This window comes from Typopeltis vanoorti, chromosome 11 (genome assembly GCF_054136105.1).
Source record: "Typopeltis vanoorti isolate ZY-2024b chromosome 11, IOZ_Tvanoo_1.0, whole genome shotgun sequence".
Lineage (NCBI taxonomy): Eukaryota > Metazoa > Arthropoda > Arachnida > Uropygi > Thelyphonidae > Typopeltis > Typopeltis vanoorti.
The window spans coordinates 77,993,265-78,016,163 of NC_143559.1; the positions used below are offsets into that span (position 1 = coordinate 77,993,265).

A 22,899-nucleotide genomic window follows, 5' to 3' on the forward strand; every position below is an offset into this window, starting at 1 on the left:
CCCAACACTCCAGTTCATCCTGCAGATGTTCAATAGAATTCAGATCAGGGCTTTGTCGAGACCAGTGAAGTGTGATGTTCATGTCCACAAACCATGCAGTTACAGCAGTGAGCTTATGACACTGTGCATTGTCTTGCTGAAAGAGACAATGGTCAGATCTGTAGAAACGCCACAAAGTAGGAAGTATTGCATTGTCCAGAATGTTTGGATACCTCTTGGAATTCAGTGTGTGTTGCACCACAAACACAGATCCAAGGCCAAACCAAAAAAAAAAAATGGGACATACCATCACACTGCCACCTCCGAATTTCATAGTTGGGGTTACACACTCTAGCAAGAGATTTTCACCAGGCATCCTTCACACCCACGCCTGTCCATCTGTTCGGTAAAGGGTGTAGTGCGATTCATTGCTCCATAACACAGCATTTCAAGCTTTCATGTCTCACTTTATACATGCTCTTTGCATGAAGATAACACTGCATGTTGCTTTGGGTAATGTGGTGCTTGCATATTGCAGTCCTGCCTTGGAAACCTAACCTATATCGTGAACCTCATTTCTGAATGTTTTTGTGACGATTTGTGTTCCAGAACTCTGCATTCAATTTGTCAGCCAACAAATGGTGGTTTTTACATATTATCTGTTGTAGTACTCTGTGATCATATTTGATATGTTGGGTCCTCCACTGCTGGTAGCACTTGCAATTGACTCCCTGTGCTTCCATCTCAGTATGGTATTGCAGATTGTTGATAGCCCAATTTGTCAACAATTTGCCAAACAGATAGACCAGCAACATTGCATCCAATCACAAAGCCACTTTCAAATTCCATCAATTCCCTTCTCACAGGCATTTCACCCAAACACAGTTGCACTGACTTGGGAGCGTATTCCTCCAATTTATACTTGTTACATGGCACGTTCCACCTTTCCCATGTTGGTATATGTTGACATCTTACAATGATAGTGAATCCGTGATATGTATACCAGGAGTGGCATATGAAGCAGTATTTGTTAGCATGCCATAGAAATATGTAAAGAACATGAATTCTATATCTAGAACAAGCTTGTAATTTTTTAAGAAGTTATGTTGCACTGTGGATGTTTGTTTGTATACAAGAAATATTTTGCAATCGATACAGTGAAATTCTGATTTAACATACACTATCTATCAATAATTGTCCAAACACCCCTGTTGTTTGAAGTTTGGAACATTCCAGGCTTGTTAATAACATAAAAACCTATGTACAGATAGTAGGAAGCAGTATTTCATCGTAGCAGTTGAATACAGGTGGTATGACAACACAACTTGAACTCGGTGACTTTGATAGAGGTGTCATCGTGGTCTGTCACATTGGTGTCATGTCCATACATCCTATTGCTGCTCAACTGGAACATCCAAAATTAATAGTTGGCGATGTGATCAACAAATGGAGACCTCTGGCATTACTAGTGCAGGAAAACACTCAGGGCAGCTGCTGAAAATGATTGACAGAGACAGAGGGTGTTAAAACAAGTGGTACACAAAAACCTGCTACAATCAGCACATACCATCTGTGATGAGTTTCAGAGCACCAGTAACACCACGGTGAGCACTAGTACTGTACGAAAAGAACTCCGTTTACTGGGTTTGCATGGAAGAGCAGCGGCACACAAGCTGAACATCACAATAACCAACAAGGCGACTCATCTGGCCTGGTGCAAAGAGCTTGTGAATTTCCAATTGACCAATGGAAAACAGTACTCTGGACTGATGAATCAGAGTTCACTTGTTTCCAGTCTGCTGGCAGGATGTGGGTGTGGAGATATGATGAACATTTGTTACCACAGTGTGTTGCACCCACAATAAAGTTTGGTGGTGGAGGAATAATGGTGTGGGGTGCATTCAGCTAGTTTGGAGTGACTTCTTTGACCACTGGTCATCATCCATGAGTTCCATGAAGGCAGTACATTGATATTCTGGATAATTTGGTGCTGCCTACACTGTGGCGTTTTTATGGAACGGACCTGTGTTACTATCAAGACGACAATACCCCATGCCACAAAGCTGCAGCTGTTATGGAATGATATTAAAAGATGGGTGTTAAATGTCTGCCCTGGTATGTGCAGAGTTCTGTCCTCAAACCCCCCCCCCCCTCCATCGAACATCTGTGGGACAAATTAGAGCAGTGATTGTGGTCCAGAGCAGCACGTTCTCGATCTGTCATCTGTCGCTGAACTCAGTGCTGCTTTGATGGAGGATTGGAGAAAAATTCCACCTGTCTGATGTACATTGGTGGAAAACCTCCCTTAAAGGGTCCAGGAAGTGATCAAAGCCAAAGGTGGACATACCTGATATTATGGTTCACCTGCTGGTATCAATTGCAAATTGCTAAAGTGTCTGAACAATTCTTGGTAGATAGTGTATTTTTATATCCTAAATTAGAGGATAACAGTAAATTATAAAGAAAATGGGAACATACTCCTACCATTCAGTCAGAGTGGATGCCAAAGCAGCTGGGAGACATCTTATTTAGTTGATGATACTTATAAATTACTGATTTTATCATGAAGATAAAGTCAGCCTGGTTGACCGAGTGGTTAGTATATTTGCTCTCCAGCCAAAAGGCTGCTGGTTTGAATTCTGTCGTGGGCATGGATGTTTGTGATTGTCTGTGAAAATACTAGTGGTGGTGGGCAGTAGATAGCATTGGTGTAGATGATGATGATGGTAGTTGCAGTTTGTTGTAGTGGGTGGATTGAGTTGTGGAGTAGGTGCCCTCCCTTGATGAGTCTTTGGACTCCCTGGAAGTGTTGAGTAATAATATAATTTATATATAGGGACATGTAACAGTTAAGGCAGGATAAATGGAAGAAAAATTACATAGTCTGTAAGGAATGTAGAGAATCAACTAAGAGATTTTGACTCAATGCCCAATCCTCACTTTGTTCAAGTGCATCATTTTTTGACTTAGTTGATCAAAATTTCTTTCATATTGGCTTAAACAACATATATTATGATAATCAAATTTTATGCTAGTTGTGATGTTCCCCAATTAAATAATGACTCTGCTGTTTTCATTGTGCTTAAGGGTCAAAGCTGTATAACTGAGAGGAGACCTCCACATGGCCTTTAAAGGAATGCAGAGAACCGATCAGGGCTTCTGACCTAATGTCCAATCCTCACCCTCTTGTGGTGCACCCTGTTGGGTATCTACCTGGATAATGACGAACGAGGGTGGGCTGGCAATTTGGGATTTAGCCGACCAAATTGTATTCTTATTGGCTTAAACCAAAATACAGAATGATGGTACAGCATGACAAAATTTCATGCTGGCTGGGGTGTTGCCCAATTAAACAAGACCCCCCCCGTTGTTTTTGCCAGGGAACCAGGGCAAACAGTGAAAAGTCAGCTACTTGAACAAACCCTAAAATACACCTCAACTCAATATCACCAGAGTCAAAGATCGGCTATCAACATAAGAAGCCTGAATGGCAAAGAAATGGAGCTAGCTGAAGAATTAGATAAGTACCAGATTGACATAATAGGAGTGACCGAAACAAAAAAAGACAAAAACTGGTGAGATCTTTCTGAGCAATAAATACAAAATGTTATAGTCAGGCAATGGCAATCAAGGAAAAGAAGGCACAGCTATAGTATTCAACACAAAATACGAGGCTAATCTTCTTGAATGGCAGGCAGTCTCAAGTAGAGTGATGTGGACTAATATCAGAATGGAGAACTGGACAATGAGACTTATTTGTGCATATGGTCCCACAGAAGGTTCTACTAAGGTAGAAGTGGAGGAATTTTTTGATGCTTTAGAAAAAGCAACTGACACAATGAAAAAGGAAAAGTTGGTCATTGTTGGGAATCTAAATAGGAGAGTAGGAAATGATTGTAAGACATGCAAAAATATTTTGGGAAAATTTGGAGAAAAGAGCAAAGCTAATAATAATGGCAAATACCTGTTGAATTTCTGCCCAAGACATGAACTGGTTATTACTAACACCATGCTCCAACATAAAAATGTGCACAAATTCGCATGGAAAGAAGAAGCAAGGAATAAGAAAAGTCTCATTGACTATGTTATTGTTGATAGTGATGTTTTCTCCCTGGTGCAGGACACCAGAGTGTACAGAGGATTTGAAATTGGAAGTGATCACTATTTAGTTTTCATCAGGATAAAATGAAATTTCATATGGAAAAGAATAAGATGCAAGAAAGTTTTAAAGCGAATAAAAGTTGAGCAGCTCTCGGATGTGAACTGTAGACTAAAATACACAAGGTTAGTGAAAAAAAAATGAAAGAATTTGAGAACAGGAACCAAACCTTGGAGATTCAGTGGCAAACCTTGAAGAAAACCCTGATTGATTCAGCCCAAGAGGCATGTGGTGAGGTTGTCTGCAAGAATAGAAAAATTAGAACTCCATGGTGGACACAGGAAGTTAAAGAGGCAGTGAAGGAAAAGAAGAAAGCATATCAAACGTTTCTGTCAAATAAGTCAGCTTGTGCTCTTAGAGAATATAGAGACAAATGCAAAAATGCTAAACACTGTGTAAAACTAGCTAAACAAAAGTCATGGGAGGACTTTGGCAAGAATATAGAAAATAAATATCAAGAAGGTGGCAAAATATTTTGGAGGTTGTTGAAGAAATTTAGGAATGGAGGAAAGAGTGCTGTAAAAGGAGTTAGAGATGATAAAGGTGACATGAAAGAGGGAGAAAAAGATATCCTTGAAGTTTGGAGTAATTACTTTGAAAAACTGCTAAATGAAACAAACAGTGATGACAGCACAGTGGTAAAAAACACTGACCATGCATGCAGTCAGGAATACGTATCCATACTTGAAGTAGAAAAAGCCATCAAAGGCTTGAAATGTGGAAAGGCAGCAGGAGTAGATGATATTCGACCAGAAATGCTGAAGTACGGTGGTATAATAGTCTTACAGTGGCTGTACTGCATAGTTCAGAAAGCCTGGACAGAGGGACAAATTCCCAATGATTGGAGTAGAACTCTCATAGTACCCATATATAAAAAGGGAAATAAAACTGAATGTGAGAATTACAGAGGTATTTCCCTACTGAGTGTTCCTTGCAAGATCTATGCAAGTATACTTGAGAAATGGTTCAGAAGAATTGTGGAAGAAAAGCTTGGTGAAGAACAAGCTGGATTCAAGCCAAATACAGGCTGTCAGGATCAGATCTTCACTTTACGACAGATAGTCGAGAAATCATGGGAATATAACAAAGATCTGCATTTAAGTTTTGTCAATCTGGAAAAGGCATATGACAAGGTGCCAAGACAGAAGCTATTCAATATGCTACAGTTATATGGTGTCAATGGGGAATTATATCAAGCAATACTTAGTCTTTCTTTCAGTTGTAAATCAGCAGTTAGGATTGAAGGAAGTACAGGAAGATGGTTTAATGTTAAATCTGGTGTGTGACAAGGATGTACATTATCCCCCTCTGTTATTCATTATCTATATGGATGATATTATGAAGGAAAGTGGTATTAAACCTGATATCAAAATTGGAGATGTTAATGTCAGCTCTTTGCTTTATGCGGATGATGTTATACTTCTAAATAAATCCGCTACAAGTCTGCAAGATTTTCTGACTAAATTGAATAATTGTTGTAATAGATATGGTATGAAGGTCAGCAATAAAAAGACAAAGACAATGAAAATAGGCAGAATCGTTGTAAATGTCAGCTGTGTTGTGAAAGGAGAACCTGTGGAACAAGTAAAACATTTCAGCTACTTAGGCACGATTTTTAGTGAAGATTGTAAATTAAATATGGAAATAGACAACAGAATCAACAAGGCTGGTATGGTAGGAAGTAAACTGAATAAATTCATATGGAATAAGAGAGAAATTAGTCAGAACACTAAATTAGCTGTATACAATACCATGTTCAAACCAGTTTTAAATTATGGATCTGAAAGCTGGGTCAGAAGTAAAGCATTTGACCAAAGACTAGAGACCGCAGATATGAGAGTCCTGAGAAAGATTAGAGGTGTGAACAGATGGCATCAATTGCAATATCATATTAAAAAGGAGGATATTAGGAAAGAACTTGACATTGTCAGCATCCAGGATTGCGTTAGCAGTGCTAATCTCTGGTGGTATGGTCATTTGAACAGAATGGGCAAGGAAAGATTAGCAAAACAAATGTTCTCTGCCAAGTTGGCAGGAAAACGACCCAGAGGAAGACCAAGATATAGGTGGATACGGTACAAAGTGCCTTAGACGATAGAAATATAAGATCTGATAATGTTGGAGTCTTGACAAGTAACAGACTAATTTGGAGGAAAATTGTAGATAGGATGTTAGTAATGATGTAAATTTTTCATGTAGTACTATCAAATGCTGTACACCCCTTGTAGGTACATGGCAGGAATTTGATGATGATGTTTTCACTGTATTCATCATCTGAAGATACGAAACATAGTTATTTCATGAAAGTAGCTGAGTATTAAATAAATATATTTTTACTACCAATTTGTTCTATGTAGTTTGTATACTGGCATTATTTTAAATCATGTCCTCCTACCACAGAAGTCTTTGAAAATAAAAAGAAATAAATATCAGGAGAGTGACTGAATATTCTGTAGGCTATTGAAAAAGCTTTAGCCAGTCATTCTGGAGTAATTACTTTGAAATTTGAAAACATTCAAGAGGAATGCATTCAGGAATACATATCAACCAATATTTGAGGTAAGGAAAAAAGCATCGTCGTCGTCATCATTCTCATATGTTCAGGATGGGTTGAGTGTTCCATGGATTCTTTTCCTCCATTGGTTTGTCCTCTGCCATCTGTTGAAATTATGTCAAGCATGAGTTGATCTTCAAGGTATCATGTCATCTTCTCTGCCCTCAGTGGCTTTCCCTGTGATAAAACATTGTGTTGGTGATAAACAAGCCATTTAATTTACAGAAATTTAGTCGCATTTCTCCTCTGTCATTTATTTCTCCTATTCCAAATTTTCCCATGACATCTGTTTAAGAATCTGTAAATCATCCTACTTTTGAATTAAAATCTCCTAAAATCTTCTGTCATCTATTTCTTCTTGCAATTGCTCCAAAAATTCTGTGTTCTACTTAATGGGAATGGTCTAGTGCATACAGTTGGATAATTTTAATATAAAGGTTCTTTTCTTTTGCTTTAAATCTGATGGATAGGATTCTTGAAGAGATGGGTCTTATATCAGTGATGGTGTTTGTGAGATGTTTTTTGATTATAATTAGAAGTCCTTCTCTGTACTGCTGATCTCTTCTTACAGAGTAGTATATTCTTTCTACCATACCTTCATCCATCTAATATGTCTCAAATTCTGATCACATTCCATTTAAAGCATTTTGGCTCCTCTTTGAATAGCTTACCAGTTTATGCAATGTTCTGATGTTTACAGTTGAGATGTGAAAATGTTTTCTTGAGGACCACGTAGCCATTTTTCACCTATCATCTATTCTTCTGGATCAAGTGTGTTGCTCCCCCCCCCCCCAAATGCAGATGTATTGATGTTAAACTTCAATTTCAAATCCATGGAACTATTTGGCAGAATACTGTTAACCAGTTTGTCAATCCTCTGTTACAGTTGTAGCAATAACCAGTACTTGACTAAGATTGCCAGTTGTTGATTGGACTATGCCAGTTTATCTGTTTGTGCTTTCTTCTTCCAAATTGCATGCTTCACCACTTCATTCATCCATGTCACACCTACCTTATTTGATCTCCTGACCTTGGAAATGCGTTCAGACATTGTCCCTGCCAGACAGTTCCTAAGCAGGTCCCAAGCAGCATCGATCCCCTTTCCATCCAATTCTTCATTCCATGATATAGGTTCGAGCTGTTTACAGAGCTTATCATAATCGCCTGCTGCATAGTTCCACATATATCACTTGTCATGGCTGATCACCACCCAAGTAATCAGTTCATGGTCACCTTCACTAATTGGAGGGAGATTTAACACTCCTTTCAAATAACATCATTTGATGAGATAATCAAATCAAAGACCCTTGAATCCCCCCCCCCCCCCGCCATGTACCCTCTGTTACATACTGCCTAAGGTAGTCATCCCTGTAGATTTAAGTATAAGAAAAAGTGAGAAGGTAACTTGATGTGTCTCTACATAAATGTCAGGAGCATTAGAAACAAAGTGGTTAAGTTTGTTGCTTTGGTGAATATTTTGTGACCTAAAATTGTTGGCATTAATGAAATCCAGTTCTCAGAGTCAGATGGTAAATGGATTCAAGTGCAAGAGATATAGTATTTTTAGGAATGAGAGAAAAGATAGAAGAGAAGGTGGGGGAGGGGGAGTAGTACTACTAATGATATCAGATGACTTGAAGCAAGTTAGGGTGGACACACATGAAATCAATAGTAATAATGTTCCTTGTAGCAGTGAGTTTGAGGCTGTTATGAAATAATGGCTAACAGGATGATATATATGATGGGGTATTGCATAGACCTTGCACTTAAGTTGCTGGGAAAGAAGACATGCACCTTGTTGGGTATTAAATGAGTGATTATTATGGGTGACTAATTATCTGAACACTGATTGGTACTCAGAAAATTCATAAATTCATGATCAGAATGAATGAGAACTTACTGAGCTGTTGCAAGACAACTTTCTCAATCAGCATGTGAAAGAAGCAATTCAAGGACAAAGGGTGTTAGATCTGATCATAGCATCAGAAGGTGTCTCAGTTCAAAATGTGACTGTTTTGGCCAGTTGGTGACAGTGATCATTGGTCCCATGGTATCAATTATTGAATGGGAAAGATATCAGCAATACATGGAAAACTTTGGAAAGGTGCTTATATGAGGCAGTATCTGAATGTTTCCCTAGACTTTGAAGAATAAATGGGATTGGAGTGAAATGAATTTGATATCCATTAGAAGATAATGACATGGAAGGAATATTGTGAGAATAAGAGTGAGAGGTTTTGAAATATATATGAGGGCAGAAAAGTTAAGAGTATTGTATGGAAAGCTAAGTTGAAAACAGGCTAAATCCAACCCAAAAATTCTTTTGGGTTGTATTTAGCCTGAATTATTATGCTGCATGTAAAGAAAGAATGAATGCAGAAGAATAACTTTACAAATGCAGGTGGTAAGGTACAATAGTAACATAAGTACATGGGGTAGTTCAAATAATAAGTGCCCACTTCACCAAGATCTATTAACCTGGCATATGTAGCATACTGCACAGTGCTAACACAATATTTCATAAAGAGATAAAGGTCCATGAGAAGGCTGCTCTAGAGCTGTTATATAACTTATATAAGAATTTGGCAATTGGAACAGATGTAATATCAGCATGTGTGCTAAGGGAATGTTCACCTGAATTGGCTAGGCTCTTGACATGTTTGTATAATTTGAGCCTTAGCTCAGGAAAGATCCCACAGGACTGGAAAGGAAAGAATGTATGATAATATCATTTCACAAGGTGTTACCAAGACTGACATGTCTAACTATCGATTTATCAGTATCTCTGGACTAGTTGTAAACCTTTTAGAGAAGTTGGAAAGAACTCTCACACAGAAATGGGTGGAAAGTATATTTTGCAAGGAACATCATGGATTTACTAAATGGAGGTCATGTCTGAGCAATTTGCTTATATTTTATAGTGATGTTACGGTTGAGTAGGATAAAGGGAATGGATATACTATATCTATTGGTACTATTGGTAAAGTACTGTTGGACTTTGCTAAGAATTATTCTCTAGTGGATACCACACAAAAGGTTGTTGCATAAACTAGAGAATATGGAATTGGAATATAAACAATTGACTTGAGTAAGTGGGTGATTGCTGGATAGGTATCAAAAAGTAGTATATGGTAGATGTGCATCTGACAGATTTAAGGCGACTAGTAGTGTGTCCCAGGGATCAGTTCTTGACCATTTTTTTTAAAAATCTATTAATGATAATTAACTAATTAATGATATTGGGAAAGGCCTGACAGGAGATGCTCAATTGTTTGCATGATGCAAAGATAGGCAGGCAATCTCCTCTGTAAATGCTGATATATATCATTTATAGGATGATATAATTAGGCCAGATGTTACAATTTTGCTTCCTGTGGAAGTGTGGGCAAACAATAATGGCTGTCTATTCACTGTGAGTTACTAAGTTATGTACTTTGGCATGATGTGATATCCAACAGCATATTTCATTGATGGAAGTATGCTTGGAGTAAGTGATGGGGCTAGAGATATTAGAGTTATGGTGGATAGAAAGTTTGAAGTTCTAAGGACACATAAAAAAATTGCAAATACAACTTAGAGGATGACTGTAATGTTGAAGAACAAGCATTTATATATATAAGAATATGTAAGTCATTTTCCCTCTTTTCGAAGCCCTTGATATGGCTGCACCTGCAATACTGAGTTACAAAGATGGTATCGGGATTATGGAATGTAAATTAAGAGGATAGATTGAAAGTATATGGACTACAGAGACACTGGTAGACAAAACTAAGAAGGGATGATATGAGGTCTGTAAACTTCTGAGAGGGAGTTATAGGATATTGTTAAATTTATGATCCTTGTAAACTTCATAAGAGAATTTACTTGATCACAATTTAACAAGTAGAAACCTTAATGAGAAAATAGTGCTGCTTGCATCTTAGTATAAAATGAAATAAATATATTGAAAGAAATAATTGTTAACTCATATAAGAACATTGATTGTATAATATTAGAAAAATAAGATAATTAATGTACAGCATTTAGTTATAAGAATTTTGCATGTAAAAGGCTTGCTTGTTATACACTTGAAACTAGAGATTATAAGTTATGCTAATTCTTAGAAAAATTGGGTGAGCTGATAGAGTTTGATAAAGCTGACTCATAGGATTAACTAGAATCAAAGTAAAGCCCAAGGTCACCGTTCCTGATTTAGACATTGCCGCAGGTCAGCAGTCGCGTGCACATGGCCCACCAAAGATAGAAGTTTCAGCAGGGAGATGCCGCCCTAACAGATTATGATAAACGTATCCAAATGTCGGAGGGGGGGGGATTTAGTTGCACGAGGTGCCGGTAGGAGGGTCATAATATAAAAGGGTTAGGAATCCCCCCCCCCTTGCAAGGTCTTTTGCCAGTTTTTTGTTTGGAGGTTACCTTATGAGTTTCCCGAGAGCCAGTGAGGAGGCCCCCCCCCCCCTCCGGCCACTATGACATGGAATATTAGTAAGTGGGATTTTAGGTCCTGTTGTCCTACCATCGAGAACAAAGGCTGCCACATGGTCAGGAAGAAAGGTATTTACTGTATACTAAGTCAATCCTGGTCTAAAGGAAGGAGATCATCAATAGAAATTGTGGGTATCCTCATGGCAAATCTGACTGCAGAACAGCAGATAGATCGTGTTTCCTTAGAAGAAGCCTGATATGGTGCAACCGAGGTGGCCCTCATGATCCAAAGTACCCCAAGTATGTCCCACTACAGAAGGAATATTTCCTCAGGAATCGCAGACAAGTAACGTCTAGTAGAAGAGCTTCATCAAACAGTATTGTGAAAGATTTTATGTTAATTCTGTTAATTTAATATGGTTGAAATTGTAATTCGTATTACTTAGCAATTGAAGGACTTGAATGAGAGTTGAACTAGGACTTTAACTGACTTAATAGTATAGAGAAAGAGGGAACTAGTTTATCAGTGTTACTGAACAAGCGATAGTGTGTATTGATACTAGTATATGTAATTTGCCCTTAACTGAGAAAGATCAAAAGAACTGAATGTGGCGTTCATTGTAGCAACGGAATTGCCAGGCCCACATAACTCTTGTTATGTGGGCCTGGCAATTCCTTGTAAATCAATGTGTGTAATCCAATTGTGTCTAATTGAATTATTGTGTCATATTATTGTGTTTAAGAGGGTGAAAGATTTAAGCCAACTTAATTATTGATGGGAAAGCCTCTTTATCTTGTATGTATAGAGTTTTGTGGAGGCATAATAGTTTATCCCACATGCTAGTGTGAAACTTTCAATGTTTGTATTTTGCTTTTCTTATTAACATTGTATCATCTTAGTATTGAATTGTAGTTTTTAGAATTTAATGTACTGTATTGTGTTTATGAATTTAATAATAAACTTTTGCTTATCAAATAATCAGTTATCTGAAGTTACCATTCAATGCACTGCTTATAATTACGTATGAACCTAGACGTGTAGGGGGGGGGGGAGAAAGGGTTAAGTTACAAGATTAAGGTCATGACTCATGATTATTTCACTTCTAGACTTATTTAGGAGTTGCTTCTTGTTTTAAATTTCTTTATAAACTAAATATCCTAAATGGCACAGCTTTAAAAAAATAAATGTTTTAGGATACTAAGGGGAGCAAGAGCTTGGATTTCTAGTACGGAAGTGAAGATACATGGAGAAAAGGGATAAGATATATAAAGGAAAGTAAAGCATAAAGGAAATATATATTTAAACAAGAATGGGTCACAACATAAATTGCAAATACAACTTAGAGGATGACTGTAATGTTGAAGAACAAGCATTTATATATATAAGAATATGTAAGTCATTTCCCCCTCTTTTCGAAGCCCTTGATATGGCTGCACCTGCAATACTGTGTTTAGATTTGGTTTCCCTGGGTTCCAGAAGGATAAAGAAGCTGTGGAAAGGCTGCAAAGAAGAGTTACAAAGATGGTGTCGGGATTATGGAATGTAAATTAAGAGGATAGATTGAAAGTATATGGACTACAGAGACACTGGCAGACAAAAGTAAGAGGGGATGATATGAGGTCTATAAACTTTTGAGAGAGAGTTATAGGATATCGATTGATAAAATTTTTCATTATGTGGAAGTTGGGGGAGAAGGGTGTGGCATCTGTGGAAGTAAGGTTTGTGCACATTTAAGAAAGAGGAAAGAACTTGATTCTTCTCTCACTTAAAACTCTGAGTGAGTAGAACAGTTTGCCTGTTGAAGTAATAAGTGTAAAAGAAGGTATGATAGCTGGTGTGGGTGATGTGTGGCCTCTGTCGATGAGTCCTTACTATCATTTATACAATATACTATAATATTTATATTATTTGGTATAGTATTTATAGTATTACAATATAGTATTTATGCTATTAATAAATACTACAATTTTGTTTCCTGTACGGTGAGACTATAACAAGTTTCACTAACCCTACTTTTCAGATGTGACTCCTTAAATCCCCTCATGTTCACTCTTCTCTGTCATCACTGATCTTACACTCAGACCTATTTGTTTCCCATACATCCTTAGTCATCCCAATCATTTCTTGTGTACACACTCCTGTATTCATCATCCACCCTTCTCACACAGTGTTCCCCTCCCATTTCCTTTGTTTGCCTCGAATCAAGTTCTTTCCTCTTTCTTAAATGTGCACAAACCTAACTTCCACAGATGCCACACCCTTCTCCCCCAACTTCCACATAATAAAAAATTTTATCAATCGATATCCTATAACTCTCTCTCAAAAGTTTATAGACCTCATATCATCCCCTCTTACTTTTGTCTGCCAGTGTCTCTGTAGTCCATATACTTTCAATCTATCCTCTTAATTTACATTCCATTCATCATGTTAAGCACGAGGACATCAAGAACAAACTTGACATTGTTAGCATTCAGGAATGTGTTGAAAGAGCTAATATCAGCTCACTTAAACAGGATGGAAAAGCAAAAAGTTTGAAAAAGAACTGTTTTCCAGGATGGCAGAAAAAAGACTCAGCAGAAGACTAAGAACTAGGCGATTAATACAGTAAGAAATGCCTTAGATGACTTGATAATATTGGAGCCCTGATGGATAACAGATTAATTTGGAGGACAATTGTCTATAGGAAGTTAGTAATGATGTAACCTTTTTATGTAGTACTATCATAATAACCTGGACACCCACTTGATCCTAATTAAATTGTCATCATTGCATGCATGATTTTTCAAATGAGAATGAGGAATGAAGTATATTGTCATGAGCAAAACTATGGGCTGGACAATAGTCAACTAGAGCAGATTGTTGATATATAGAAGGAAGAAAATGGGTGAAAGAATGAAATCCTATGGAACATCATCACTAGTATGAGGATAAAGATTTATTACTACCATGTGTAATGCCTGACCAGAATGAAAGCTGGCCATCATTTGTTGAGAGCTTAATTAACAGCCCTTTGTGCCAAACATGACCAGCTACTTTAGAAGTGTCGAGAGAAACTATTCAATATTCCCAGACTTGTCACAGCATTTTGTGCCAAAGTAGTTGATAAGAGCAAGAAGATACCTTGTTGATAGACAGTGGCAGAATCTATATTGCCAATCATTTATTAGTTGAGGAGGAGAGATTCCAGGTAGTGTACAGGTGAGTATTAATGCTTTTCTTCATTATTTTAGAAAGAAGTGAAGTGAGAGAAATTGGACAGTAATATGGTGGTAAAGATTTGTCATCCTTCTTAGAAATGGGTTTCCAACCTCTTCAAATTCTGCCAGCCTGGTTGGCCGAGTGGATAGCGTATCTGCTCTCCAGCCATAAGGCTGTGGGTTCGAATCCTGCCGTGGGCATGGATGCTTGTGATTGTCTGTGGAAATACCAGTGGTGGTTGGCAGTAGATGGCATTGGTGTAGTTGCAGTCAGTTGGTGATTGAATGGTGGAGATGGAGTTGTAGAGCAGGTGCCCTCCCTTGATGAGTCCTTGGACTCCCTGGAGGTGTCTAATGATAATAATAATAAAAAGGTGGCATAGAAATCAATTCTAGAACACAAACTTCAGAACAAGCCGAGAAATGTTGTGAGGACAAGCAGGTATTCAGTTTGGATAGAACCTTCTGATCTCTTTGTGACACAAAAATTCAATCGTACATTGAATGTTTATAATGGTGGGAGAATTTTTATCTAGATAATCATTGTAAGAATTGGAAGAAAAGGAGGAATAGGCCAAGAGATTCGTTTTTTGTCCCTTTGAAAATTTTTTTGAAAAATCGATGGGTTGAGATAAGAAACATTCATTCTCATTTCTACTTTAAATTATCGTGTGTTATCTAAACCACTTTATTTTTCAAAGAAAAATTTACCAAAGCTGGACTAAGAAAAATCAAGAAGAGAACTGTTTACAGCTGTTTCAATGATGCATTCATTGCAATTGTTTCAATTAGAAAATTAAAAACAATAATCCAACCAAGAAAACATTATGTATGAACATCATGAAAATCATCACATTCTTCATTCCTGTGATGTTGATCAATACATGGATGAAAGTGACTATGTGAATGCAGCTCCATGGTGAATAGTCCACACTAGATTATAGTAGTCTGAATTAACTACAAGGCAAACATCTGGTATGCTTAGAAGGATCATTGGTGAGAAAGTGATTGAGTGTTTGGAAAGTGATTAGAGTCATCTGGTATTCTGATAAGAATGTGAACAATTTATATGATAGTGCGCACATGCCTTAGCATTTCTAATATGTACAAATTTCACCTTTGAGGCAAAAAGAGTCAGTGTGTAATTGTTAAAGCCTGGGATGAATAGCGATTGAAGAAGTTGAAATTTGAATTGCTTTTAGGATAATTAGATATGGCTTTGCAAATTTCAGATGAATATCAGTTAAGTTGATACAATGACCACATACATTTGCAAAGTGAATCTGGAAGGTTTTGGGAGGTTTATCCTTTTTTTTTTTTTTTTCTCTACATAGAATCTATTCCTTTTTACTTGACCATTTTATTTGTTATTTCAGATGGCTGAAAATTGATTGAGAATTTCACCTTCCTTCTCTACAAATAGTGGCCTTGGCTATAACTCCATATCACTACTCAGACTTCCATCAGGCACATTTGGTAGAATAATGGGCAAGATTTATTTACTTGTTGATCTGGAAGCATCTTAAAGTGTTACCATTAGTTTCAGTCCAGTATAGTATCTAGAAAATAATCTGCAGAATAACCACTTTTATAGATGTAATCTCAAAATATGAAATATTGGGTCTCTGTAATGTCTGGCATCACTTTGCAAGCTCAAGAAAAAATAAACTGGATTTTGCTCTGAAATTCAGACATGGTTTTTGATCATGTTTATACCAGACTTCAAATAAGCAGAGTGGTACTATTACACTAGGTGATGAAACTCATCAACATGCCTGCCAACATGAGGCTGTGAGGATTTGGTTGCTGGACACTGATCGGACTTAACTGGGTTTGGTGTACATAACTTGTGGTGGCCTTTAACATTAGCTCCATCAGCATCATTTTAGAGTTGTGTATTTTATCTATGAACACTACAAGGGTGCATTCTATCCTGGATAACTCAAGAATATCTAATAGTCCTCTTTTAGGCTGAAGAATCTCAGGAACTCCACTAAAATTTGTCAAGTAATCATGTTTTTGATTTTGATCAGACCATGTTTAGTTACAAAATTAAGTAAAATGATTCAAAACTGTACTGCATGTTATAAATAGCAATTTATAAATCATCCTTAGTACATAAGCAAAAGCCATAAACAACTTATGATAGAAATGGATAGCTTATAAGAAAATAACAGTTCATAAGGGCACCATAATGAATGGTGTCTTTATAAGAAAGAAAGAAAGAACTATATTAATAATTTTTCATTCGCATAAGCATTAGCTTGTGCCATTAATGCTTATGGACCATTTAGATTAAATATGTATGTTGTAGCCAACTTCATTATTTCTTGCACTTGAATGTGTAAGGATTTGGTTGCTGGACATCAGATTTAGCTGAAGTTTGGCATATACAACTTTGTGGTGGCCTTTAACATTAGCTCCATCAGCATTTTAGAGTTGTGAGTTTTAGCTAGAAAATGACTATTAGTAGATGGAGTGCTTTAGTATTTTTTATTAGATGAGCAGGCTTGAATTATTTCAGTAGATGATTTATGCCATCCTGAAATAGAAATACAGGTAGCCCTCGTATAACTTGGTTTCGATATAATGTGGCTACAAATTGTAGTAACCCTTGTTCAACGGTACTTATATGACATGGTTTTGATATAACAGTCTATAAATTCTAGTAACCCTTTATCTTTTCATATATTTTTCACATGCAACTTAAAAATCAAATTTTATCTTCATTAAATTTGCGTCTGCCCATATTGCACATGTAGTTATAAGTAGCAAATTTATATTAGGGGAAAATATCCTTTAAGCACTCATGTACATCAATTGTTTACCACATAAAATGTATATTGTTGAAAATTATCTTCGTTTGTTTCCAGGAAAGTGCATTAAAAAGCATATGTTAATCTCAAGCTGAGCACTTTATTTTCTGGTGAGTTACATGCAATATGTAATACTTTTTTTATGTAAAAAATTTATTTTTATAATAATAGCCACTTAGAGGGCTTTTGTGATATGGTTGAAAACGAAATTAGTGAATTAATTGATGGGGAAATAGATTTAAATGAGGAGGAACTAGTACAATTAATAGATGATGTCGAACCAAATGATGGGGAGAGTTCTGCCGAAGATTCTGATTGTGATGAATCTGTTAAAGAATTTAGTTTAAAGAAATTAGCAGAAGGCTTTGACTTGGCAAGAAGTTAGGAAGTTATTTTATGGATAATGATCCCTCAATGGAGCACTCCGGAAAATTCACGAGACAATTGGATGTTTGTTTAGCTCCATATTATGAACTTAATAAAAAAATTGCAGCATAGTGGTAAGCGAGGTCTTATTCAGGACCGTAGCCAGATTAGATCGTGCCCTGAGGCAAACAAGTTAAATATCTCCCCCCCCCCCCCCCGATGGATTATAAGACAAAAATATAAGAAATCTCTCCTTGCTATTTTGTTTTTATTATAACAGAAATATTAATACAAAATGATTGCATAATAATATTAATTAAATGTTTGCTCTACGGGGATGTCACATAATAAAACTGTTTATAAGCTCTTCTAAATGTAAATTAAAAGCTATGTCCACCTCTATCGATATAGTTGCTAGACCAACCAATCTTTCTTGGGTCATTGCTGTTCGCAAATAATTTTTAATCAGTTTAAGCTTTGAAAAACTTCTTCCGCACTTGCTACGCTAACAGGAATTGTTAGCGCAGCGACGGTGCCTACTGCAATATGACTGAACGAGTGCCCTTATTTAGCCGCACCATGAGGCAGGCTGTCTACACCCTGTCGACGGTACTGGTCTTACTTACTTCTTGATAACTAAACCAGCCAAAGTATGCAATGAGAATTATACAAATGATGTCCAAGAGATTTCAAGTGATGACAACATCCGTCCACTTGTAAATAAAAAACATCTACAAAATGTTAGTTTTGAAGACAGTGATGACAATTAAAATATGCACTTTATTTTATTTTACCTAAAACGTTTATGTATTATGTACAATGAAGTTTATGTACAATTTGTAATTTTTATAAGTTTTACTATGTATTTGTTTCATAGTTTATGTTTTCTTAACTTACATGAATTACCTGAATTAAATAAAAAAAAAAATATTTTTGTTGGATATGTCATTGTTGTTTATATAATTTAAAAAAAAAATTATTTCGGAAAACATAAACCTACTTTTTCTATGTGATCTGAGTCTTGCATAACATGATTTATATAATGCGGCATTTCTATGGAACCTGACATCTGCATTATATGAGAGCTACCTGTATTTACTTTCACTTGTTATTGTTCATGTGACTACATGTCCCTCTTATTTTCATCAGTCACGACATGATAGACTATGATTGACAGAGGTGACACACAAAATTTTTGAAATCAATAAGAAAATCTTGTATATTAAAAAGGATTTTATTTATTGATAGACGTTTTGTTACTTTCTCTTTTGGGAAGTTATTTACTTCCCAGTAAGTAATTTCCTGAATATTATTATGATTATTATCTGAGACCTCCAGGGAGTCAAGGACTCATCGAGGGAGACTATAAATCATCCAAACCAGCTATCATACCTTCAGTTAAATTCATTCACACTAGATGCACTCACTACCCTTAAGGGCAAATTATTCCACTCACTCGTTGCTCTGTGGGAGAAAAACCTAGCTCTTACCCCTTTCTTGACTGCAAATAAATTTAACTTCCATGGATGCCCCCATGTTCTCTCCCCACCTGGATATCAACGCCCATTCAAAAGTTTATAGACTTCTACCATATTACTCCCTCTTTCTCCTGTTAATCAGAGTCTACAATCCACATACAATCTGTCCTCATAATCTAAATCCCATAATCCAGATATAATCTTTGTAACTCTTCTTTGCTCCCTTTCCACAACTTCTTTATCCCCTTGGAACCTGGGAGAACAAATCTGAACAAAGGTGTGGCCTTATCAAAGCCTTATAAAGAGACAGAATGACTTCCTTATCCTTACATGTCAAGGTTTGCTTCAACATCGCAATTAGCCTCTGAGTTGTATTTGCAACTTTTGCTATGTGCCCTTTGAACTTTAAATTCCTATCCACCAGTATGCCAAGATCCCTTGCCTCTTCAGTTTCTTGTAGCATAACCCTGCTAATAATATTTCAGGAGAAAGTCTTGAAATATTGCAGTAGAACAATTCTTTGAGTTCAGTGTGTGTGTGTATGTATTTCAAGTTTCACAATAACTTGTAGTGTCATATAGTGTTGCTTTGTATACATATATAATAGCTACTGCTGGCTGGATGGATTCAATAAAATTTAGTATTTAAAATCTTTACTAAAATTCATCAACACAGTTTGATTTTATGTTAAGTCAATTTTTTTAATGCATACAGATGTGAAATCTCTAAAAATGAAATATTTATTTTGTGATTTTTTTTTTATGAAAACTTAAGGACACTCAATAAACTACTACTTTGCTGGTAGATCAATTGATGCAAATCATTTGCATGGTTAATTAGAACCAATTTAAATTCATTGTATTTCAATGAATTTCTTTTATTTTATTTAAGATATAATTATTTTATAATTCCATATAATTCTAATTATTTGGAAAACATATTTATTATATTTATTTAGCACATATTTACAAATTTTCTAATTATTTTTGTATTTAGAGATATGGTTGAGAAAAAAGATCCTTTGTCTACTTTAGTGAAAGGTGGTGGTTCTAAACGAAATGCCCTTCTCAAGTGGTGCCAGAATAAAACAGTAGGATATAAGGTTTGTATTAATTTTAATTGTACCATCATGTGTGTTTGTGGTTGATTATGTAGTGTTGTCGCAGTAACCTGAACACCCCTTGGGGGTAAATATCACTAGATTGATGATATACTGATATGTACCCCTGATATGAGATGATGATTAATTAATTTTAATATTTTGGTATTTTTAAATATCTACTGCAGATAACTCACTCTTGCAAGCTCTGGTTCCTTACTTCTCACTAAGTAATCTCCCAAATATTCACTATAGCAACTGCCCTTTAAAACTGTTTGTTATAGTGGGTGGTTGCTATAAGTGGATTTCCACTGCCACCATGGAGTTTTGGTTAGAACTTACAAATCATTTGTTAAAATGAGTAAGCTGTAGTGTGAGTTGACCGAAATCATGCCTACATCTAAATTACATGTCTACAAATTATCCTTAAAATGTTAGGGCATTAAAAAAAATTTCTGAGAGATGATCATAATTTTTTAAATATAAGACTTAATAGTTAAATTTTAATGCAGTAGTTGACAATAAAATATCATTTATAGTTTATAAATATTTCAAAGATTTCACTTAGCTTGTGTGTGTTTTTAAGTCGAATTTAAGTGAACTTTGTGTGTGTATGGGTGGGTGTTTAATTCAAATTTAAGTGAACTTATACAAGAGAATCTAGTGGTTGGTGTGACTTTACAATCTAACATTGTTTATGAAAGCTGATTATGTATTTATATTTTATTTATTCTCTAATTAATTAATTTTTATTTATATATTTATTTTGAGAAAAGCAGAAATGCAATGTGTTGTAAAAGATATTCAGAACTATTTTCATTCCTAAAATTCAGAACTAAAATCCACTCATCCTGTTCATCCAACACATATGAGTATAGGATGAGGAGAGAGGGCTATCACCAGCAAAACTATGGAGGCTTCAGCCCAACTGTGAACAAGGTTTGAGATTGGTGAGAGCAGGTCATTTATGAGGGAGAGAGGGTAGCTGAAATAACAGAGCCCTGAGAAGCATCTGCATTAACTGGAAAATATGAAGAAAGAATATCTTCTACCATTATATGTCCTGAGAGAAACTGACAACCCATTTACAAAAGCAAAAAGTCAGACCTTATGATAAGAGTTTGCTGTGAAACCATTTGTGCCAAACCTTATCATATGACTTGGAAATATCAAGTTAACAACACAGGTTTCTGCAAACTTTTCCATGCCATGTGTCTAGAGGTGAGTGATGTAGGTTAAGAGATCTGCTGTAAATCTTGATTGGTGAAATCCATATTGGTGCTCACTGATTAGTTGATAGTTTTCCAGGTGTCGAAGAAATTGACTATTGATGATGATCTCCATTACTTTGGACAACACTGGGGTGAGAGCAATAGGTTAATAGTTTGAAGTACCTTGAAACACTTATCACCTTTTATTTGGAATAGGCAGTAGGATATGCTTCCATTGATTTGCTTCCATGCTATAGGATGGATGCCTGCTGAATATAATATAGTGTGTAGACAGTAAACAACAGGTGTTAGCTCAGGAGTACATCTCTTGAGCATAATTGGTGAGATTCCATCATGACTGGAAGCCTTTTTGGTATCCAGATTTTTCAAGATTCTTCTGATATCTTTCTGGCTGAAGGTCACAGGAGCATACCATGCAATGCCCCAGGTAAAGAAAAGGAGGTGATTTGTCTTAGTGATCTGATCTACATTTGGATGAGAAGAATGACACTATGAGATAATGATACCAATGTGTTGTGGTAACCAGACATGGTTATCAAAAATAAGAATTGTTAATGTTTACATTTTCAGAAACTTATTTACAAAATCTTGTTGATGTTATGTAAAATACAGTTGATGCTCACTATAGCCAATTTATAAAGATCACAGGAGTGTGTGTGTGTGTTTTAAAAAGAATTGAATGACTAGAACCGAGATTTAAGTAAAAAGGTTTTAATATAAAAACACGACTAGTTTCGACTTGTAACAGCCCTTCATCAGGTGACATTATAAAAGAAAGAAAAAAGAAAAAAACACTAAAACACTGAAGCTTAAATAAACTATGAACATCATAGAGAGTCTCTATACATAACTGACATTAAATCGTTGTATTTAAAGCTGTTCTTTTGTTTGTTGTATTGTTGGGAAAGTATGTGCTAGTAGCATTTCATGAACACCAGTACATGATTACAGCTGAATCTGGGAGGTCGTAGCTCAAGTTATTATTTAGATGAACAGGATTGAAGATGATTTCCCTAGATTCCACGATTTTTCTCTCTAGTTCATCATTGCAATGGAAGATGTTAGTAGATTTTTCCCAGCAGGCTTTGTGACTTTGGGTTTCATCATTAAGATTAGCCGAGAAAAGGATATGACTTGATAATGCACTGGCTCGCTGTCTCTTGTAAGTAATGTCCCTCATGTGTTCTTCCATATGCAATTCAACAGATTTGTCTGTCTGCCCAAAATAAGAAATGTTCGCTTATCTCTACGCTCTCTCCATCCTTTAATTCCTCGCATATATGGTGTTCCTAAAATCCATAAAGAGAACACCCTACTACGTCCCATTGTAGAAGGTATCAATTCTCCGACATACAACCTTTTAAAATATCTTGCCAAATACTTCAAAAGTTTTTCAGGCAAGTTACCATCCTTTATCAAGAACACTACAGATTTTGTTACATATATCAAGGATATAACAGTTAATGAAGATGAAATTATGGCTAGCTTAATAACTTCTCTGTTCACTAATATCTCAACAGATGAAGTCCTAACATTACTCAAGGACAAGTTATCCAAAAAAAATGTTAGCCTTGCTTACACATTGCATCAAGTCCG

The 22,899-nt window shown here is 36.1% G+C and overlaps 1 protein-coding gene across 6 annotated transcripts in view; it reads left to right on the forward strand.

Annotated features, from left to right (window-relative positions):
• Window positions 1-22,899, forward strand: part of spdi (sperm antigen with calponin homology and coiled-coil domains split discs) — a 371,208-nt gene that overhangs the window by 307,425 nt on the left and 40,884 nt on the right. For all 6 annotated transcript variants that reach the window (XM_090399846.1, XM_090399843.1, XM_090399844.1 and 3 more), the window contains exon 13: window positions 19,969-20,074. In XM_090399846.1, coding sequence (XP_090255972.1) covers window positions 19,969-20,074 — 106 coding nt within the window. The remainder of the gene's footprint in view (window positions 1-19,968; window positions 20,075-22,899) is intronic.